This window comes from Aureobasidium melanogenum (genome assembly GCF_000721775.1).
Source record: "Aureobasidium melanogenum CBS 110374 unplaced genomic scaffold scaffold_10, whole genome shotgun sequence".
NCBI classification, from domain to species: Eukaryota; Fungi; Ascomycota; class Dothideomycetes; order Dothideales; family Saccotheciaceae; genus Aureobasidium; species Aureobasidium melanogenum.
In genome coordinates this window covers 576,142-597,060 of record NW_024470062.1, presented here as the reverse complement: position 1 = coordinate 597,060, position 20,919 = coordinate 576,142, and the positions used below count along the sequence as shown (strand labels likewise).

General features: G+C 51.8%; 6 protein-coding genes across 6 annotated transcripts; 3 read left to right on the top strand and 3 right to left on the bottom strand.

The window, feature by feature from the left end:
- Positions 1-207: 207 nt before the first annotated feature.
- On the top strand, positions 208-1,282 carry M437DRAFT_84581 (YIF1-domain-containing protein; the record flags this gene model as incomplete). Its single annotated transcript, XM_041028127.1, has 3 exons — positions 208-489; positions 546-1,079; positions 1,130-1,282. 3 exons carry the CDS (start codon positions 208-210, stop codon positions 1,280-1,282), a joined length of 969 nt encoding a protein of 322 aa, XP_040879914.1.
- A 1,464-nt stretch (positions 1,283-2,746) lies between these two features.
- On the top strand, positions 2,747-4,942 carry M437DRAFT_48815 (uncharacterized protein; the record flags this gene model as incomplete). The annotated part of the gene is made up of 2 exons (XM_041021726.1): positions 2,747-3,926; positions 3,978-4,942. The coding sequence occupies 2 exons, from the start codon at positions 2,747-2,749 to the stop codon at positions 4,940-4,942; spliced, it is 2,145 nt and encodes a 714-aa protein (XP_040879913.1).
- A 604-nt stretch (positions 4,943-5,546) lies between these two features.
- M437DRAFT_84579 (oxidoreductase) lies at positions 5,547-6,539 on the top strand (the record flags this gene model as incomplete). Its single annotated transcript, XM_041028126.1, has 2 exons — positions 5,547-5,631; positions 5,692-6,539. The coding sequence occupies 2 exons, from the start codon at positions 5,547-5,549 to the stop codon at positions 6,537-6,539; spliced, it is 933 nt and encodes a 310-aa protein (XP_040879912.1).
- Positions 6,540-6,975: 436 nt separating this feature from the next.
- Positions 6,976-7,517, bottom strand: M437DRAFT_84578 (peptidyl-prolyl cis-trans isomerase ppi1; the record flags this gene model as incomplete). The annotated part of the gene is made up of 2 exons (XM_041028125.1): positions 6,976-7,383; positions 7,443-7,517. 2 exons carry the CDS (start codon positions 7,515-7,517, stop codon positions 6,976-6,978), a joined length of 483 nt encoding a protein of 160 aa, XP_040879911.1.
- An 888-nt stretch (positions 7,518-8,405) lies between these two features.
- Positions 8,406-12,171, bottom strand: M437DRAFT_48859 (Pkinase-domain-containing protein; the record flags this gene model as incomplete). Its single annotated transcript, XM_041021735.1, has 3 exons — positions 8,406-8,923; positions 8,976-10,096; positions 10,310-12,171. 3 exons carry the CDS (start codon positions 12,169-12,171, stop codon positions 8,406-8,408), a joined length of 3,501 nt encoding a protein of 1,166 aa, XP_040879910.1.
- Positions 12,172-13,729: 1,558 nt separating this feature from the next.
- M437DRAFT_84576 (uncharacterized protein) lies at positions 13,730-15,033 on the bottom strand (the record flags this gene model as incomplete). The annotated part of the gene is made up of 2 exons (XM_041028124.1): positions 13,730-13,858; positions 13,912-15,033. 2 exons carry the CDS (start codon positions 15,031-15,033, stop codon positions 13,730-13,732), a joined length of 1,251 nt encoding a protein of 416 aa, XP_040879909.1.
- Between the last annotated feature and the right edge of the window lie 5,886 nt (positions 15,034-20,919).

Here is a 20,919-nt window from a genome sequence, read left to right as displayed (position 1 = left end):
CAAAGTGTCCAGAAGTGTCGCATTGGCTAGACCTGTCGATTGCGACTGCGACTGCCAGGCGGTGATGGGTGCCAAGATTGACACAAGTTGGGGGAAGCTCCGTGTTGCTGGCATGCGTTGCCTTGCGACTCGATCCAAATGGACAAGTAACCAACCTCGCCCCTCCTGACCACCTCTCGCATCTCGCACCTCGCACCTCGCCCGACCATGCAGCGCGGTCCCTACTCCAACATGGGCCCGGCTCAATCGCCGCCCCTCCACCATCCTGTCCCTCAGCATGTTTCGACTGTCCCGCAGTTGCGCTCTCCCCCTCCGCCCATGACACAACAACAGCAACAACAGCAGGCCCAGCAACAGCAGTATGGCTACGCTCCCAACAACTACGGCCAACCTCCTTTCGGCGGCTTCATCAATGATCCTACTGCCCAGATGGGCTTCCAGATGGGCAAGACTGCTGTCGCTGCCGGTCAGGAGTACATGGAACAAAATGTTCGTCATGCTATTGTACATCATCTTGACAAGATCATCTACTGATCCCCTCCCAGTTCAACCGCTATGTCAATGTCTCGGCCATGAAACACTACTTTAATGTCTCGAACAAATACGTCGTCAACAAGCTCTTTATAGTCCTCTTCCCCTGGCGTCATCGTCCCTGGTCCCGCCAGCAACAGCCCATGGCCAACAGCGGCCAGTCCGGTCCCATGTTCCTACCCCCTCGCGAGGACATCAACAGCCCCGACATGTATATTCCCGTCATGGCCTTTGTCACCTACATTCTTCTTTCTACTCTCCTCGCTGGTCTACAGGGCGCTTTCCGTCCTGAGTTGCTCGGCATGACTGCCACCAATGCCTTTGCCGTTGTCATCATCGAGCTTTTGCTCCTCAAGCTCGGCACCTACCTCTTGAATATTTCAAACGAGTCGCAGTGGCTGGATTTGGTTGCTTATTCTGGCTACAAGTTTGTCGGTATCATCTTCACCATCGCCCTGGCCGCCATCATGACAGGAGGTAAAGGCACTGGTGGTTATGTGGGCTGGTCCGTCTTTGCTTACACTTACATGGCCAATGCCTTTTTCCTTGTGAGTAACGAGAAGCCCAGCTCACCTTTCTTGTATACTGACTAGAGCAGCTCCGTTCACTCAAATATGTCATCCTCCCGGACACTGCCTCAGGCGCCCACAACCCCATCGCCCGCTCGCAGAGAACCAAGAGAACCTACTTTCTCTTCGTCTACTCGTACATCATCCAGTTGGCTTTCACGTGGTGGCTCAGCAGCTTGTAACATGCTTAGCTTGAGACTCCATGAATGCATTTATGATCTTTCGTCCTGCTGCTTCTGAGCAGGCTCATTCCCTCATCATCGGTCGTAGACTTGGCCCAGAGTAGCCGCATTGAGAACTTGACCTTCGCCCCATGTGGGACTTCAGAGCAAGAACTCTGCTGTCCAAAGAGACATGTTTCGGTCCACCCATCACATTGGACAGTCCATAACAGTTGGTCCTGTCAACTTAGTCTCTGATTATGCAGCAAAGTTGGTCCCGAAGCAACTTGTGTGATCTCCAGTGTTCGTTGTGGACTGGTCGAAAGGAGATCTCGGAAACAAGATGCGCGTTGTGCACAGCGATATGTTTCGAGAACGCCAACAGTCAAGTAGAAGTAGAAGAATGTTCGAATTCAAATCGTCCGTTGAGACGAGCTTCGACCATCACAGACTCCTGGCCCACAAGAAATGTATGAATCAGAGCAAGGAAGGATTTTTCGTGGGCAACAGCCGAAATACCTAACCAAGGCCGCAAAATATGGAGGTGGCAGTGCAAGCAATAGACCGTCACTAGTTCTGCATTGCATCACTTTGCGGTTATTCAACAAAAGAGGCCTTCAATCATCTGGCGTGGGTTACTCGGTGCTTCATGGTTGGTGGTGACGCAAGAGCGACTGGCCCCCTGGGCGCAGACATGAAGTGTCGTGTTATGCGACATGGAGAATGTCAAGACATGCATCTTGCAAGCCTCGAAGCGGGAAATGGTTCAGAGCATAACAAGGGCAGGGCACGTGAAAAGGTCGGGAGTCAGCAAGCAAGGTTTATTCGAGCGGGGCTTAGCATGCGACACACGTTTCTATTGGCGGATCGCCAACCGGTGAACTCATTCGCTCTGCAGAGTCGGGCATTCTTGTCGCGCTGCGCTGGTCGGCGACCACAGGAGATTGCAGTGCGGAGCGATAGATGGGTTGATATTGCGAATAGCGAGTGTGTAGGCAGAGCAGGTGACGGGGATTGATCTGATAATCAAAAGGAAACTATCTGAGTCGGGTGGAGCATTTTGGGCTGCTGTCCGTCAGGGCGCTTTGACTTGGTTCGGTTCGGTGCATCCAAATCCAATCGGCTGAAGGACATACCCAAAAGTCGGCTTGGGCTGTTGCTTATTGCAGGTAGGGTAGGGTAGGCTTGGTAGGTCGTTGGTAGCTGCCTCGTTCTGGGTTTCCAACACGCGCGCCTTCTTGAAACTTGCTTTCCGTTCCTTCCTACCAGAATCAACGCGCAGCTGCATCTTGTGCTCCGCCCCGTAGCATTGCACCGCCTCAGGCAGAAGGAAGCATTACACTCTTCTTCTCGTTCCTGCGCTATACCCATCGTGCATCTGCGCATTATACAGCCTCCCCACAGCCTCGACGCCCTTGTCGCGACCGCACATGGCCATGATATTGGAAGACATCTAAAGAGCCCCGTCCCATCACCCTCGTCAACATGACCAACCAAGGCCAGCGTGATCGTTCGGCCTCGTCGTCGCACTTGTCCCCTCCTGCTTCGGCCGACTCGTTCCAACCCTTCTCCAATCCTTATGATACCCAGCAGCAGTTCCAGGCCAACAATCTCAACCAACAGCAATTCCTCGACCCCCAAGCTACCCTGCTGGACTTCCAGTCGCCATCCTTCGATAACAGTAGCTTCTTCAGCGCTCGCACTCCCAGTCTCTATAGCCCAAACGGTAGCAGCAGCAACCTGAGCGGTAACTTGTCTCCCACATCTCTCAGCGCGACCAACCTTTCGCTCAACGGACCCTCGCCTCACAATCTGCCTCAAACCGAATCCAACTCATTTCCGGGCTTTGACTTCAATCAGCACCAGCTTGACCCAAACTTACTTTACGGCACTTCCAATCCACCACCCGTAGACCCCATGGCTGCGACGCATCACAATCCGACTCCTCCTCACTTGCTGCAGCCCCAGTTGCGCCGTGCATCACAAAGCCCCAGTCCACATGCCTCTCCGTCGTATCATCAGGCCTCCTTCAACCAGGTCAACCGACAGAGATCCGAGTCGCTTGACCCCGCAAGCGCTGCATACCCACCCCCAGGATATCATGGCAACGACTGGGGTGCTGGTCAAGCCTTTCAAGCGCATCGTCGCTCACCTTCAGACGCCTACTCGGAAATTTCGTCGCATTCTAACCAGGCTTCACCATATCTACCCACGGCAGACAGCTTCGATGCTTCGCCCATGCTGAACCCTCAAGCCGACGTTTCCATGTTCCCTGATGCTCTAGGTCTCGGCCAATTTTCCTTGTCCGATACGCAGATTCCGCCTCACATAAGCCCAGGCCCTAGTCCGGCCGTGTCGCCCCGGTTGTTACCCCAAGCGCAGCAAGCACTTCCAGACTTCAACACGGCGAATGGTTTCGCCTTGCAGCCCGATATGACATACCAAGCACCGCAGCAGAATTTTGACATGTATCCGAACCCGTCTCTCACAGCAGCTGAGCCTTTTCCTCAGCTGAGCAGCAGCGGTACCCCCAACGAGATAGGCATGGCTGATACCATGTCTCCGCCAGAGATCAATATCGACTTTGCTCCTCCTTCGAGGGTACCCAGTTTTGGACCGCCAGATGGTGCCGGGCCAGAGGATGCGCTCAGTCCACCAGAGAGGAGTAGGTGGTATGTTCCCTCATCTAAACAACCTGCTGACTTTTTCTTGTTAGATCGCAGTCGCAACCGAATGCGCGCCAAGTCGGACACTTTTGTTGGCTCACGGCCCGTTACTCCCTCGGTTTCAGGAAGAGGTAGATCTCCTTCACTACAACCAGGAACCAACTCGCTGTCACCTTTCGACGCACGGCATAGCGGCTCGCGCTCACCCTCGCCTTCCTCTATTTCGTCTACAAGTGGACTGTCGAGACGCTCTTCGACCTCATCTGTGCCCCAGCGCCATTACATTTTGGATCTCGCAAATCCTGAGAGAGCTGCCAGTGGAGGCAATGACCCGAAGCGGACTCAAAAACACCCTGCCACTTTCCAGTGCACACTATGTCCCAAAAAATTCACCCGCGCTTACAACCTGAGGTCCCATCTCCGTACTCATACGGATGAGAGACCCTTTGTCTGTACTGTCTGCGGCAAAGCCTTCGCCCGTCAGCATGATCGCAAGCGCCACGAGAGCTTGCATTCTGGCGAAAAGAAGTTTGTCTGTAAAGGTCAACTCAGTAACGGAGAACAGTGGGGTTGCGGCCGTCGGTTTGCGCGTGCCGATGCTCTTGGTCGACATTTCCGCTCAGAAGCTGGCCGTGTGTGTATCAAACCTCTGCTTGACGAGGAAGCAGCCGAACGACAGAAACAATGGGCAGAAGAGCACGCCCAGCGACAAATGCAGAGCGACCAAGGCTTTGTGGCTCCACCTCCCATGACCAATCAACCTCATCTCCATCCTATTCTGCCGGCCGCTCTACTCCAGATGTACCCGGACTTGGCAAACCTCGACTGGGGAGCTGTAAGTGCGCCTGCCATCCCAGAAGAATCAGAAGTTTTTAGCGGAAGAAGTAGTTTTGACGCCGGAAGTGGGAACGAATGGGACCTTAGCGAGAGCGAAATGGGAACCTACGCTCAGCAGACACAGAACATGAACATGGGTCTTGCTAACAATGGATGGGCGAGCGACATGGATCGATGAGTCGACTCTTCATGAGCCGCCAGAGATGTATTACGATCCACATCATGACTTGAATTTGATGTTGGCGTTTCTCGGAAACATGGCGTTTGTTGAAGGATTTGAGAATTATTAGATACCACGGCCGGACTCTCGCGCCTTTTGCTTTTCTGGAAGATGCATTCTTTTCTGATCACGATAGAGGCGTTTGCATGCACCTCGTTCAATAGCAACTATGATTTGACACTTCGTTTCTTTACAGTGCCTTCGATTTCCACCATACTCCGACATAAGTGAGAGCAAAACGTAGACTATAAAAAGGCACAATTGGTTCACAAAGCAGAGGCATGTGCATCGAGAGCCGGAAACTTGTTGCCTCTCAGTGGATACTATCTTATCTCCTATCACTATCATGCATTTCTATAGCTATATGGCTTACATACTTTATTTGGTACAGGGGAAGAATATCAAGCTTTATCCCCACGAAACTCGAGCACCCATCCACCTCGACAGTTGCCGAACTACCGCTTCGACGCATTGCTTAAACACCTCGATTGACGCAGTTTTACACAAACCCTCACAGGAATTCAAGGCCTTGGCTTCTCCGACAATAACTTGAGTAGACATCATGTTCGGTCTCTTCGGCGGCAAGTCCTTCGACCCCGAAAAGGACATTCCCGATCTCTCCGGCAAGGTCATTCTTGTGACAGGAGGTACATACATTCTCTCTTGTCCTCTCGCACAAACACAAGCCAGATGCTTATATCCTATAGGAAATACCGGTCTGGGCAAAGAATCAGTCTTACAGTTTGCCAAGCACAATCCTTCGCAGATTTACCTGGCTGCACGAACAGAATCCAAAGCCAGATCCGCAATTGAGGACATCAAAAGCCAAGTCCCAGATGCCAAAGTCGAATTCTTGTCTCTGGACTTGTCTGACTTTGACTCTGTCAAAGCTGCCGCTGACTCCTTCAAGCAGAAGGAGAAGAGACTGGATATTCTTCTCAACAATGCAGGCATCATGAGTGTCCCCTACAGCACAACCAAGCAGGGATATGAAATCCAATTCGGAACCAACCACATGGGTCACGCTTTACTGACCAAATTGCTCATGCCTGTGCTTCTCAAGACAGCAGAGGACCCCAAAGCCGATGTCAGAGTCGTGTCGCTATCGAGTACGGGACACCAATTCGCACGCGGTTGTGGCATCCTCTACGATCAAGCCGCCGCCGAAACTTATGGCACCTGGTCTCGCTACGGCAGTGCAAAGTTGGCTAACATTCTGCACTCTCGCGGTCTGACTTCTCATTACCCCTCCATCACTGCTGCTGCCGTGCACCCAGGTGTCATCAAGACGGATTTGTTTGCAACCACGAAACGTGACAATATGATCATCAGATACGGTATCGCCGCTGTAGGTGGACTGTTCATGCAGTCCATACCTGAGGGAGCTAAGAACCAGCTCTGGGCCTGCACGGCGGACAAGGAAGAGGTTAGACAAGGATATTACTTTACACCTATTGGTAACAACAATGCAGGCACTGGCTGGGCCCAGGATATGAAGAAGGTCGAGGAGTTCTGGGAGTGGACGGAGAAGGAGCTGGCCAAGCATGGATACTAATGTGCAGAGCTGTGAATACGCCAGATTGTGGATGTTGAGAGTACATGATTGTAAGGTTTTTGCTGTTGTAATATGAGGACATAATTGTAATTCACGCTGATCAAGCGTCCATGCACTCGTTCGGTCGGTTCTGCCACGAGAGTTGTGTGAGCCTCGACAAGCCATCTCTGCTAACATGCGTTGCGACAGCGACTTAGTCACACGTCCGGCTTGCGGAGTGTAGGAAGGCTCCGTCCTCTAACTCGAGCAGGAGTTGTTATTCACTTGCCCGTGCATTAATCCCTCCCGCTCAGGAAAGAGCATTACTGGTCTTCTGCGTATGCCTTCCCTCCCAATCCGCCTCGTGTGGTGTATCCTGCGAAACGTTCCATCCGTCAATTCTTCTAGCACGGGATACCCCGTACTTAGTTCCAAAGCTCTTTCATTTTCCAATCGCTCATGCACCAGCGTCCTCGACCCTTGTACTCAAGATCCTCACAGACTCGACAGGCCTATCCTCTTTATCAACCTTGACCAAGCCCATCCTCTGCACAACCTTCATCCCACTCTTGACTCTGCCAAAGATAGCATGTTTCCCATCCAGCCATGGTGTCGGTGCTAGCGTGATGAAGAATTGACTGCCATTCGTATTCGGTCCTGCGTTTGCCATGCTCAAGATTCCAGCGCCAGTGTGACGAAGGGAAGGGTGTATCTCGTCGTCGAACTTGTCGCCGTAGATGGAAGCTCCACCGCGGCCGGTGCCTGTAGGGTCGCCGCCTTGAATCATGAACGAAGGGATTATGCGGTGGAAGGGTGTGCCGTTGTAGTAGCCTCTGCTCGCCAGTGTAGAGAAGTTGTGACACGTCTGTTGTCCAACTGTCAGCATTACAAGGCTTATATGTGACGATTGAAGACGTGTTTTACTTTGGGGGCATGCTCGGTGTAGAGCTCTACTGTGATTTCTCCCATCGTCGTCACAAGCACCACGTTTTGCGCCATGGTTGTGTATCAATGATCTGCGTCTCAATTGCGCTAGTCGGAGGATTCAATGTATCGAGCTGGAGATACTGCGCAGATCGCGTACAGATTGACGTGATGAGGAGTGAAACAAAAAGAGAAGAAGTTGATCAGAGGGTGCGGGCAGGCAAGCCCATCACGGTTGGTCTGTTGGAAGCCCAGATGACGATCTTTACTCATGCCCACCAAGCAAAAGATTGTCGCAGCCGTGAATCGAACACGGGGCTCGTGCATGGCAAGCACGAATTTTACCACTAAACCACTGCGACCTCATTAGTGAGCAAAACCAGATAACGTATTTAACAATCACATGAACGTCATTCCTTCTTTGGGCCGATCACTACACTGCTCCTCTGCATGATTGATGCAAGCTGAATGAGGAAGTATGCACACGGTTTCAAAGGTATAAAAAGTGTGTTCATTAACATTAAAGTGTCCTGCGCTGTTCCTATCCCTCTTACCTCCTTTTCTACGGGCCCTTGCTCTTTCCTGCTTTTCCTGCCTCTTTCGATATACTACAAGTGTCAAGAAGCTGAAGGGACAATGAGAAACAAGAAGAAAACAAACAGAAAACATAATAGAAAGTCGCACCCATTGCTCATGGAACAAACCCCTTCGCATCCTAAAACACCATCTTGTGAGACAAACGAGAAACTCCGGATTGAATGCTGAATCGTCGAAAATGCTTCCTCAAGAACAAAAACTCCACTCCGATAGAAGGGTATCTGTCCCTGGTCGTGATCGACATACCAAGAACCAAAGTACAATGAAGAGAACACTGAAAACAAAAGAGCTGCCACCCCTTCGAAGAACTTCTGGAAGAGTGTAGCAAAGTTCGCGTCGATGCTGGGACACATATTTGACCTTGCCCTAGGCCAAAATACCGCAAAGCTCGTTCCATTGGCTTTCGTCCTCAACGAGCAGACTACGGTCTCTGCCAACTTGCTCTAGCACCTCAACAACCTTGCGGAACGAACTGGCTGCACCACGCATCTGCGAACATCTAGCCAATGAAAGGCCAGCCTTCCTACCATTCTTGAGCACAACAAACAACTCGATCCTGAAGGTGACCGGCTTGATGCCCAGGGAGTTGACTTTATCGATACTGGCGGTTATGGCGTTGTCTTGGGGGAAGTAGGTCAAATCCTTGATTCCGTGTCGTTGCCACTCACGCAGCATGCGTACTAACTCTGTTCTTGCTCGGGTACGTGGAACGTTGAATGCTAGAGTACGGACTTCAGGTCGAAGACGAAGGAATCGGGAGAACCAAGAACGTGTTGCGTTATCGCCAGCAGCTGAGGTAGGAGTGGTCGGAGGTAGAGGCGATAGCGGGCCTGTAGAGAAGGGGCTGAGAGGGCCGGTAACCATGGCGCCAGAGGGAGGGGATACTATACATCGAATTAGAAATTATCGTGATCCTTCAATGAAAATTAAACTCACGTTTATCTGAATCCTTCTTTCTGCCGAACCACTTGCTGAATCCCTTGCTTTCACGACGCATGGGGAATTCACTGCTCGAAGATGACTTGGGTGCAGGTACCTGTGCGCTACTCAGATCCAAGTGAGGTGGGCGGTTGTCCCGATTGAGCACGCTAGGCTTGCCGGATTGACCAGCAGGTTCGGCCCATTGCATTGGCGAGCGCGGCCGAACATGGTTGTCATCAACAATGGCGGCAGACGGCTCCTTCCACTTGCGGAACCATGAAGACTTTTTCTTGGTCGCGCCCTCATGAGACCCTTGAGAGGAGATCTGACTCAAAGGTACGTCGCTGTCGCTGCTCTTCTTGCGGACCATGCGGGGGTCCACAGTGGGCACGGTGAGGCGGGTCTTGTCAATGACAGTCTGTTGAGAGACTTCCGAGGCTGGCTCATCGACAGAGCGCCAATTGTGTGGGCTCTTTGGTGTGGCAGGCGATGAAGGTTGGACCATACGGACAGTTCTTTCCGGCATTGGCGCCGTGACAGATCTGTATCTGTGGGCTGTATTAGGGCGACCTTGAGAGCCTTCTGGCCTGCCTTCTTCGCTTATGATTGGCAGAGGTGCTCTGTTGTCCATTAGATGGTGATCAGGAGCCGAAACGGCACGCTTGTCACCAGGCATGATTCTATCAAGGTTCGCCAGGACCTGTTCGATCTTAGCAGAGCCATCATTTCCTTCGGATGCGCTTCGTGCTGCAAGTTTATGGCGTGTTTCCTCGAGCGTACGAGTGATGAAGGTGTTAGGGGTGTCGGTCGGCAGCGCAGGCAGCGGACGAGGTGCGGCTTGTTCCTTGGTTGAGCTACCAGAATCTCTCTTAGACACGGATGACGGAGGAGTCTCGTAGCCAGTCTTCTCGGTTGCGGATGCAGTTGTGAGTACACTCGAGCTGAAAGAACAACGATTGAACGCCTCTTCGCAAGCCTGTTCGAGCTCACTACTGGCCTTGCGGATATCGGTCCTCGTTGTTCCGGTTGAATTCTTACGAGGTCGCGTACGCGGAGCAGGCGTAACCGACTTGTCCTTCCTAGATCGAATTGCATTGTCTACTCTGCAAGAGGGACTGTTCGCGTCGGGAGTGGGGCTTCCATGCATGAGTTGAGAGAATCTAGCTTTCGCTTGGAGTTCTGGGGTAAAGCGAGCGCTGGTGCTGACGACAGCTTGCGAGCTCTTGCGGTGGTGAGAAAAGCTGACCTTTCTCTTGTGCTTGTGCGAGCTGACTGTTCTCGGCATCACAGGTGGACTGCTAGGCCAAACAGAACTCACAACCGAGTTGCGAGATGTTGAAGCCTTCGACAACGAGCGTGTCATTGATTTTCTGTACTCCTGCTTTACTAAGCTGGAACTGGAATTCGAGGGACCATTCTTTTTCAGCATCTCGACTCGAAGTGCGTTGGGGTGGCGTAGAGTGTGCTGCATGTAGGCCTTGCGACTTCCATTGCTCTCACCTCTGCGATGAACAGTAACCTTGGTGTATGGTGTCCCATTGGGTGTGGTTTGGTACCGCGAAGATCGATAAGGATCATAACTACCATCAGATGGCAGGTTCTGATCGGCAGGTTGTGGAGTACGAAGATGTTCATCGTTCATGATGGAGTATTGAGACTGCGAATGCTGCTTCTGGCTAGGTAGAGGGGGTTGATCCTTGAGCTCATTTGTGTTATGTTGGTAGTCGCTCGCGGAGTAGCTGATGGCGTCAGCACCTCCAAGGTAATTCTCAAGGTTCTCTTCGCGATGCTTGAGGAGAGCGGCATAGAAGAGCTTCTCCTGGTTTGGCTCATTGCTGACAAGCTTTTTGACCAGGACAGATTGAGGCACGCTGTGCCACAGAGTACGCATGTTACGAAGTATTTCCTTGTCAACCTCGTCTTCACGAGTCACAGTCCAGTCTTCAAGGATAGGAGATGGACCAACCCAAGCCTCCTTTGACGCAAGGGCTCCTGTGTATCCCCATTCTTCGTCGAATTTGTGAAGCAGAGGATGTTCCCAGATCTGCTCCATGGTGATACGGCGACGAGGTTCCGGAACAAAGATCTTGCGCAGCAGATCCTGAGCATCGCGACTGAGCTCTGGAGGCATGTAGTAGTCGGCCTCAGCAATAGCTCTGTACATGACTCCGAGGTTCCTGTCTTGGTCGTAGTTGAAAGGAGTCATTCCAGTGAGCATGACATACAGAATAACACCGCAGCTCCATACGTCGGCTCGTGCGCCATCGTATGGCCTGCTCTTGATGACCTCGGGTGCAGCATAGTGAGGACTGCCACAGGCCGTCGTCAATTTCTTGCCCTCTGGCTGCAAAGCAGCCATACCGAAATCCACCAGCTTGACTTGAATGTTCTCGCGGTCCAAGAGGATGTTCTCGGGTTTGAGATCTCTGTGGTGGATGTGCATGCGATGGCAATAAAGCAGTGCAGCGACAATTTGTCGGAAAATGTAGACGCTCTCTCCTTCTCCAAGACCGCGACATTCTTCGATGTAGTGGAAGAGTTCTCCGCCCTCGACGTACTCCATGATGAGGTAAAGCTCATTGTGATTTTCCCAGACGTCATACAGACGGACAATGTTGGGGTGGTCGAGTAGCTTCATGATAGCAATCTCACGAAGTAAGCCTGGAGGAGGGGGTGGCATGGCCTTGCCAGCGGCAACAAGGTCCTGCAACGATTTGTCGGGCATCTCTGCCAAATTGGCTAAGCTCTGAGCACGAACGGTCTCTGCCATTTTCCTCGAGATGATCTTTGCTGCACCAATCTGGCCAGTATCTTTGTGTCTGACCAGGCGTACAGTTGAGCAGCCACCTTGGCCGATAGTCTTTCCGAGCTGCCATCGACCTACAAAGCTCTTGCGACCTGATCCAGAGGCTGTGGTGCAGTTTGATATCTCGGAATAACGTTTGCTGGCTCGCTGGGATTCTGGTGCAGCAGATGAAAGGTGTGTCTGGTGTGTTGATGAGGCACCGGGACTGCTTGTGCGCACATTTAGGGAGCCATTGGCAACAAGGGATTGGTTGTGGGGAAGAGCGGTAGGCGAAGACACTTCTGGTACTTTCGAGGATCGTGCGCTTCTTTGTGCAGATGTATCGATGTTGGCGCGAGACTCACCAGGTCCAAGCACTTCTCGTCTCGTGGATGGTCGCGTCTGTCGGCGGTGGTAATCGGCCATTGTGGCGCAGTTGTGCTGTGGTTAAATTGTGTAGTCTTGACTGTTGGCCAAGTGCCTCGGTAATTGTGTGTGAATTGTATACAGTCTCGCGATTCAAAAACTCGTTGGTGATGGCATAGACTACCCAAGGCCTGCTCTGAAAGTCGTATCAAAAGAAAACGAGCGTGATTAATTATGCATTGGCTGGAGTATTAAGATGCAGGTCGGGTAATGAGCGGAGTGTTTGTGCTGGCAGCGTGATAAAGACAAATGAGAGATGTAAGTATAGAGTCGATGAAGGATAGTCGGGCGCGTGCGAGTTCACGCGGGCGCAATAGGAAGGAACGAAGGCGTGCGTAGGTCGATAAAGAGGGACAAGGTACAAGGTGATGGAGAGGGAAGGAACCACCACGAGGAGACGGCGAAATCGTCAATCGACATCAACGGTGGCCTTTGTCAGCGATTAACAAGTTGGCAAGCACTGTGCCGAGACGAGGGGAACGGAATGACAGAATCAGGAGCGCTGTTTGTTGTTGGCCGAGATGATGATTACTGTAAATGTTTTGATGCGCAAAGCTAGGAATGCAACGGTGCGCGACGACGTTGACCTCCTGCTCGCTGCAATTCGACAAACAATCCCAACTTACACTGAGCGAAACATTGACCAGAACATATCTTCTTCACCAAGACACCACTGGCAGCGTTGTCTTTGTTCGAATGTCTGTACTGTTTACGTTGGATGCACATGAACACCGCCAGCGACGTATCTTCGGTACTCAAGGCGTGCCATCGTCATCTTCTTCTCCAACTTCATGTCAAGTTTCAACCGTCTAACCCCTGACATGCAGAAACGTTGCACATACCCCTGATAGCTATCGAAAGCATCAAGACGTTAGGCACAAAAGATAAATTGCTGCCACAGGGGATGACCTCCTGCTCTGACTGATATAGATCTGCCATTCGGCGATACTCCCTGGTGGTGGGCGCACGAAGACAAGATCTGGAGGAAGCGAAAGACCTTAGACGAAGAAGAAGCTGGGGAAATGCCAAGCGAACCATTGACATGTCGTCAGCGCTGCCGAAAATGCCTAGTTCTAAATATCGTATCTATTCACGGACGACGATCACTATACATCTTATGAGTTTCACTGACAGGTGACCAAGACGAATTTCAAGGAACAGAAAGGTGTAGTGTAATTGTAGGAAACAGACGGTCGGTAAACGCAGTTCCGTGCATTCGTAGCAACCCCCCAAGCCCACCACCAGAATCGAAAGAGGTATCCAAAAACGTAAAAGCAAAAAGTGTGGGCTGAAGTCCATAAAGCCGCAATTTCTGGCAACATGCCAGCTCGTCAAACGCCCTGTGAAGATGTCGCCCAAAAGACAGTGCCGTGGCCCTCTGTGGCGCCGTCGCAATCGACAAGAAGAGAATAAAAAGCATAAAAACCACATGCATGCTTTCCGATCCGTAACAGCGTAAGTATATACGATAAAGTAATACAATAACAAAAGGGTATCACCGTGAGGTTATCGTTGTTGTTCATGTTTTGTTGATGATGAGTCGCGTCGCTCGAAAATCTTATGCGGAGGCTGAGACGGTAGGGCTCGAGTTCTCGCTCTTCATCGCTGGAGATATCGAACCGTCTTTTCTATCACCATCTGCGGAACTGGTGGGCGCTTTACCGCAACCTTTGACAAGGATGTGCCTCTGTTCGAGTGTTAGCTTTATTTCAACAATGAATTGTTATGAATAAAATGTACCTTCAAGGCGTCCTTTCTAGAGAAGCTCTTGTCACAGTGTCCACAAGGGAATGGTTTGACTGCTAGATGAATGCGCTTGTGTCTCTTCAGATCGTGGTTACGGTTGAAGCTCTGAGGGCACTGATCACACTTGAAAGGCCTATCGTTCTGTGGATTTGGCTGAGCCTGAGGGTGGTGGCCGTACATGTGCTGCATGTGAGCTGCATGCCCACTGTTGTATGCTGGCATCATCGAAGGAGGCATGCCCCCGACCAGAGCAAGCTGACTGTTGGGGTTTCCGATGTTGGACAAGACTGGACCGGGCAGAGGGTATTGGTATGAAGGACGCTGCTGGTTGTATGTTTGCGCGTTCTGTGGCTGGAGTGGTGGTATAGAGCCATGACCGTTTGCAGGAGACATGCGTGGGATTTGACCACCTGCACTCATCGGGCTTTGTTGGACAGGAGAAGGTCCAGAAGAATAAGCATATGCTGATTGGCCACTGTGGCTGTGCTGAGATCCGTTGAAGTAGGTAGGTGTAGGGGGTGGTCTCGCATATGAATCGTGGTGACTCGCTGGCGAAGGCTGAGTGACGGGAGTGTGACCACCCATCATTGCTGAGCCAATGCTGGATGATTGAGAAGGCAAAGCTGGCAAGTTGACAGGTGCCGACATTGACATGGAGGTAGGGAAAGGGTTCTCTGGGAAGTTCGGAGGAGGAAGACTCTCAGAGGAATGAGGCGAGTTGTTGCCCTTGACAATCGAGTTCAGGGATGGGGAGAACAGGCCACGCTGGTTGGGACTATTGTGTGATTGAAATCCGTAGGGAGTGGTGCCGGTGTGCGAAGGAGGCCACATGTAACCAGTGGGGGTGAAAGGAGGTACCGCCTGGTTGGCTTGTGAGCTGCCGGTCGGCATGTTAGACGAATTGGGGCTGAGACCGTCGCTCGAAATGCCGCTTGGAGGGGTCAATAGGTTGCCGACACTGGTCAAACTCGAGGGGATGGAGGGAGTCGGCTGGGATGTGGTGGCATATGAGTGGTACTTCTGGTGCAGCGAGGTCAACTGAGGAGGAGGTAGCTCGAAGTTAGGAAGGTTCGAAGCATTGGGTCTGCGAGATGAGAAACTCGTGGGAGCACCCATTGAATCCGACCCAGGAATCATATGTGACGTGAGAGAAAGACTGGCAGCCACGTTGGCGGATCGCAGACTTTATTCGGCAGGGTCAGAAGGTGGGTTCGGCACTGATGCAGGCTGCGGCGGTTGAGGAAAAGAACAGCCGAGAAGATGAGATGTGGGCGTGCGAGATGGCTTTGCGATGTTATCTGAAGCAACAACGAAAGCTGGCTCTGCCGCGATGATGAGATTGGCGGACTCGATACCAAAGGCGCGGGTACTCGGATTACCTCGCAGCAGCACAATTCCAGAAACCCGGAAAGAGGTCGAAGCCTGACGTTGATGGTCGCTAGATGGAGCAACTATGGGCCAAGAGAGAGGCAGAGGGTGATGCGAGTAGCTGCAAGTCAAACCAAATGGATGCTAGGAGAGTCTCAGCGGGTGTTGCGCAACAAGAGGCGCTACCCAAGGCCACGATCGGGGAAAGAGGCTTACATTGAGATCAAGCCAGCGGCGACAGAAGAGAGATCTTGGGAGCCCGGATATGTGGTTGTGCAGACGGCAGGGTCACACGCACGCGTCGCACCGGTATTGGGTATTCACAGAGGATGAACAACAAACGTGGCTTTGGTGCTGGGCAGTCGCAAGCTAGAGAGAAAATGTACGTTTTGGGAGAGCTGCTTGGATGGTGGAGAGGGTGGCTTGCAGGGGCTTGTGGATGGAATGAGAACGAGCGCAGAGTCGAGCAAGGGAGAGGCAGAGATCAGAGCAGAGCAGTGCAGCGCAGGGCGAAGAAACAAAGAAAGCCTTTGATGCTGCTTCTGCTTGGAGCGAATGCTTTGAGGTCGAGGAACGAGTCGCGCACGCGCAGGGCAAACAGACGGACGTCTTTGAAGACGTGCGAGGAGGGCGATCCTTTGTTAAGCTTAGGTGCCCTGGCGCTTTTAGAGAACGGAAGGCGGTCCTCGAGGGCTGGACACCAGCGGAGAGGTGAACATGCACGGCAATCTAAACGACTAGTGCGCTGTCTGAGAGGCCGCTAGTGGTAGACGAGATCCATGCGCGAGCGCGAGGCGTCTGGATCGAGCCTAGGGCAGAGACTCTGCCAGAGTCGGCGAGCCTGAGCCTGAACGCTACTGAGTCCCTACCTCCGAGTAACTGAGGGGAGGGGAGAGGGCAAGCGACAGAGCCTCTGGTCTCCCGCCCACGCGCCCACTCGTTACGGTAGCCCAGTCTTCGCTGCCCTGCGCTGCGCTGCTACATCTCCGCTCCGATGCACCTGACAGGTACTCCGAGTCGCAGGCAATAATCCTTCCGTGCCCAGCGTCTTTTCTTCTTCCATCTTCGATCCTTCACGCTTCAGCTGCCGATACGACGCCGCTCCAGGGAAGATGCGTCTGGCCGCAGTCTGCACGAGGCCCTATTTTGCATCGTATTCCCCCCCCGTAGTCGCTGCCCATCTCACACCCTCATCAAACCATGCAGCGTCCCATCTTGCTTCCTTCCTTCAGCTCACTGCGCGAGAAACGGTATTTGGAAGCGGCCGCTAAGCGCGTTTCTCGCAAAAAAAGTGAAAGTGAAAGCAACGATGTGGTCTGTGAACCAAAAGGGTGACTCGCTCTAGGGACTAGACCGAGTAGAACCCTCGGGGCCGTTGCTGCGGGACGGGTTTGCAACTTGTGGTAGACACCACCATCGCTTGCGCGCCCAACTTCTCCGACCAGAGACACGACCAACCACATGCTCGCATTTCATTAGCCTGGCCGCCAGTGTGATAAGCGCCAACCTGCAGATCCAATCCAAGCTTGCGGGCGGCACAAAGTGAACAGGCCATCTTTCCCACCTTTGGTCAAAGCAACAATGTATCCTTCCCCAAGATGAGACCTGCCTGAATATCGCTTCGAGCCTGTTACAGAGGGCTACTTGTCATGCGGCGAGCACGAGTGCACACGAGGCTTTCACATCAGAGAAAATGTGCTGTGCCTGCATGCAGATGGTTGCGTGCTAAAATAACCGGAATTCTGGAAATGATGAACGACCATGTGCGCCGTGCGGGGAGCACCGTTCGGTCAGCAAAGAATCATGCTTCCGTCTTTTGTTCGTTCACAAAGACATTATCCTGACAGTAATTTTCAACCGAAGCACATTGAACAGATGCCGTCTTGAGGAGACCAATCTCTTTCTACAATAATACCCTGAACCATGTTGTCCTTCGTGAATAATGTACCATACTCTGTTCAAGCTGCAGGGAAGTATCTTTAGCGGGCCACTTGTCGGTCTCTCCACCCGGATCAGCATTAACGCTGCCCCATGTCGTGCAAAAATCTTCTGATTGATCTTTACGAACCGATCCCTCGGTCGTGTTTGATGACCTTGCAAGATTCGATAAGCAGAGCCAAGTGTGATCTTGCACTCACGTGGCCGCCAATACGGTGCATCCTGGTGAAATCGACACTGAGTCGGCTACCAGCAAGTCTTACCGGCCGTTCGCGCGACATTCTGGCGCTGGACGATTGGTTCACCATGAATCCTGCCTATTAAGACGAAGCTCGACCTATAATGGATCAATAACGGTTAACGCGGTGACGACCACACGACCAAATCTTTGCAGTTCGGAACCGACACCTCATTCAACTGGATGGCCAAGGAGAGTGCAACATCAGCTTCGACTTGAGAACCGGCCGTTTGGGTCAAAAGATGCAGCAGTCACTCTTGCTGCTTGCAGGGAATGCGCATGCCTTGGGAAACAACAAAAGCACCCTGTTGTCAATCTCATGCATGCAAAGCTTCCTGAAGCCACCATGAGGTGGGGGGCTGGATGATCATCATGATCACAGTTTGATGCGACTCTTGACATAAGCGGCATGGCGTCTGGAGACTGCATCCTTCCCGAGTTCGACGCTAAATGCGTGCACGGGGCATGAACCCTTCGTGAATTCTGCCGCTCACAAGTTCGGTGCAGCTCTTTTTTCTACGTTGCTCGAACGCGCAGCCTCTTGCCAACGGCGACCAGGCCACACGATTGACTGCAGCTTCCACAGCGTGCCTCGTATCGTGTGTTGATTTTGGACTACAAACCTGCTTCAAAGGACTTGCGAGTCGTCTGCTGGATCATGTCAAAATGGACAGTTTGAGACAAAGAATCCGACCAATAAAACCATCGATTAAGCGAAAACTGCTCTTCTGCACTTAGGCAAGTATTTAGTTACCGAGTCTAGGCTCGACTCAAATCTCTTTTACTCCAACTTCCTTGTGGAATTGTGGTTCACTAGGTTTGTCACGCATATGACTTGTTTCGCTAACAACCCTCTTCAATTTCGGCATCCTGCTGCAGGCAGGCGATAAATGAATTCGCCTACAGGGAATCAAAGCACTACCTGTATGATCGCCCAATTCCGCCTGCTCGGATGAGGCGCAATTTCTCACCTGAATCGTTTCTCCAAAGTCACGCCTCTGGTAGTTCCCCATACGCCACTACCGGAGCTTTTTGTTCTCTCCCTGGCCCTGTTGGCCTTCGGCACTACTGCGAATGCGAGTCGGCGACGCCGAAAGTGTTCCATCCAATGCTTCAGGGCTAATTTAGAACAAACAGTGCTATCCCGAAGCTTGTTCGCTGTAGTGCCTCGGTACGCCCCGATGACTCTGTTGACTTTTTTGGTGCGTGATAGCACCAACCTCATCTGCGTGGATCTTGCTGGCGTCAACTCTACTCTTGCTCGGTCCGTCATTCTCTCCATTCCATACCTTCCACGCTGTGGCTTGATTAGTACCCCACGTTCATGGCTGCCACGCGAAGTCCTGCTATTGCACGATTCCAGGCACCTGTGTCAAGCGCTTCAGATCGTAACGGCGATCAGCAGCACTTTCTTTCAAAGTCACTGGGTGGTAAAGGGCGGTAAATGGTGGTAAAAGCTGATGGCCAGATGGTGCTATGCCTCTGTCTCGGGATTCAGTGCCCAATAAAACATAGTTAAATGGCATAGGGACCAGGTGGTTCCATGAAAATAGAATAGCATCGACCATTTTCTACATTCGGCCAACAACGAGCAGACCCGTACTCAGCCGTGGTGGGCCCATTATCCCTCATGCAGCATGCTACTCGAGTAGCTTCAGTTTGCCTCAGGCATGCAAACCTCAGGTATCAATCCGCGACGGTCGAAATGTCAGAGGGCACTTGTCAACACGTCAAAAGGAAGCTGAGTTGAACGTGTTAAGATAACAATAATAGAGAGATCGGATTCCGCAATGATCTCGATTCTCGAAGGATTACAAGCACTCTTTCCGCGTCAACCCTCGCATGTAGCATACCTGATGAGCCATCGATGTCCACCGGTAGTTCAAATTCGATATTTCGACATGTGATTTACGTGCATAAAGGTCAGCTTCGGCTCTCATAGACGTCAATCTTCTATCTCAAGTCAAGTCTTGGGCAATTGACTTTCGGTCGCTAGGTTCCTTCTCATGACCTGGGGTTTTGGGGAGCATCTGTGAGGAGTGTGCCACATCGGTCCGGTGTGGGTGTGGCCCCATGGATCCGTGAGTCTAGATTCCCTTGAGAGCGGACGTCCAACATTGTCTTCAGCCTGAAGATGTGATTGATCTCTGAATCAGAAACAAAACGTAGATATCGAAGCATGCTTAGATTAATCTGCATTACAGCCAAGCGCATACGTTATCTGATCAAATTTATATCCATGCGATTTTGGTGGACGTCAGTCAGAAATTGTGTATTATATCGCGCGAGTCTTCTAAGTTCTTGGGCGCTTGTAATGTGGCCGAGGGAGAGACAAGTCTACTCGAGTACATCAGCCCTTCACTTTTCCGTCGCGGCTAGCTTTCGCAGTTAAAATGTAGCCAGACTTCAAACTATTTCCCAAGAACCCGGATCAAACATGGCAAAAGCAACTTCTCCAATGATTGCTGATTCGTCTCCGAGAGACCGTGCTGCCCCTTCTTCTTCGGCACATTCTCATCAAGCCACCAGCCACCGCGCAAGTTTGTACTGTACGGCGGACGGCGTCGAAACGTCTTTCGTCCAACCTCTTTTCATCGTGCCACCCTAATCCTCTTACTTATGGTCTGGCCGTTTCTGTTTTTCCCAAACGACACTGCTGCTGCAGCCACTTTGGGCTTTCTGATCTGTGCTTTCGTACGGTAGGAGGCAGTTGTAGCCGCGTGAAGACGCTTGTGGTACCTGCTAGCCATTTTCAACAAATCCCTTGCGCTTTCACCTCATCTTGCCTACGCACGTATCGGAGAAGTGTTCCCCAAGCGGATAATGTATTGAGGCTCTTATCCAAGCTGGACCTCCGGACGCGCCGTATTGTAGCTGACAGCTCGGTGCTCTCCATACGTGGGCTCACCGCGTTTTAGGGTGTGATACGAGTGGGCGAGCTATCTCATGGACCGTGGACGCGATGCAGACAGACCCATGTTTCTAACGGCGATGATTCAGGAGAGTTGTACGCATCTACGAGTGCTGAGACATTCTTCAACTTTGCAGCTCGGTTGCAAGCACCCATGATCCTGGAATTCACTGCCTTACGGACTCTCATTCGGCGAAAAACGATCCACAATGTTGACAGGCGACCTGCACTGAGCATACGATTGTGGGACGTGGTATCAACAACTGGGTTGACAGATTGCGCAGGAGAAAGTCCTGACATGAGAATCTTCCAATCACCATTGCAAGTGTGGTAATCAAGGCAATCTATTATAGCCTTCAAGAATTATGCTACCTGAGTTTATGAATTTGTGACATATCATCACAGGTCCATGTCTTCTCTACAAGGTCCCCCTAGGTTTGATGTCCGGTTTATCATCCTCCAGCACAATCGACCAGGTTCTCGGAAGATCGTCAGGGTCAGGGACAGCAGCTTGTTCGCGATTTATTGGCTCAATGTTTGGCCAGAG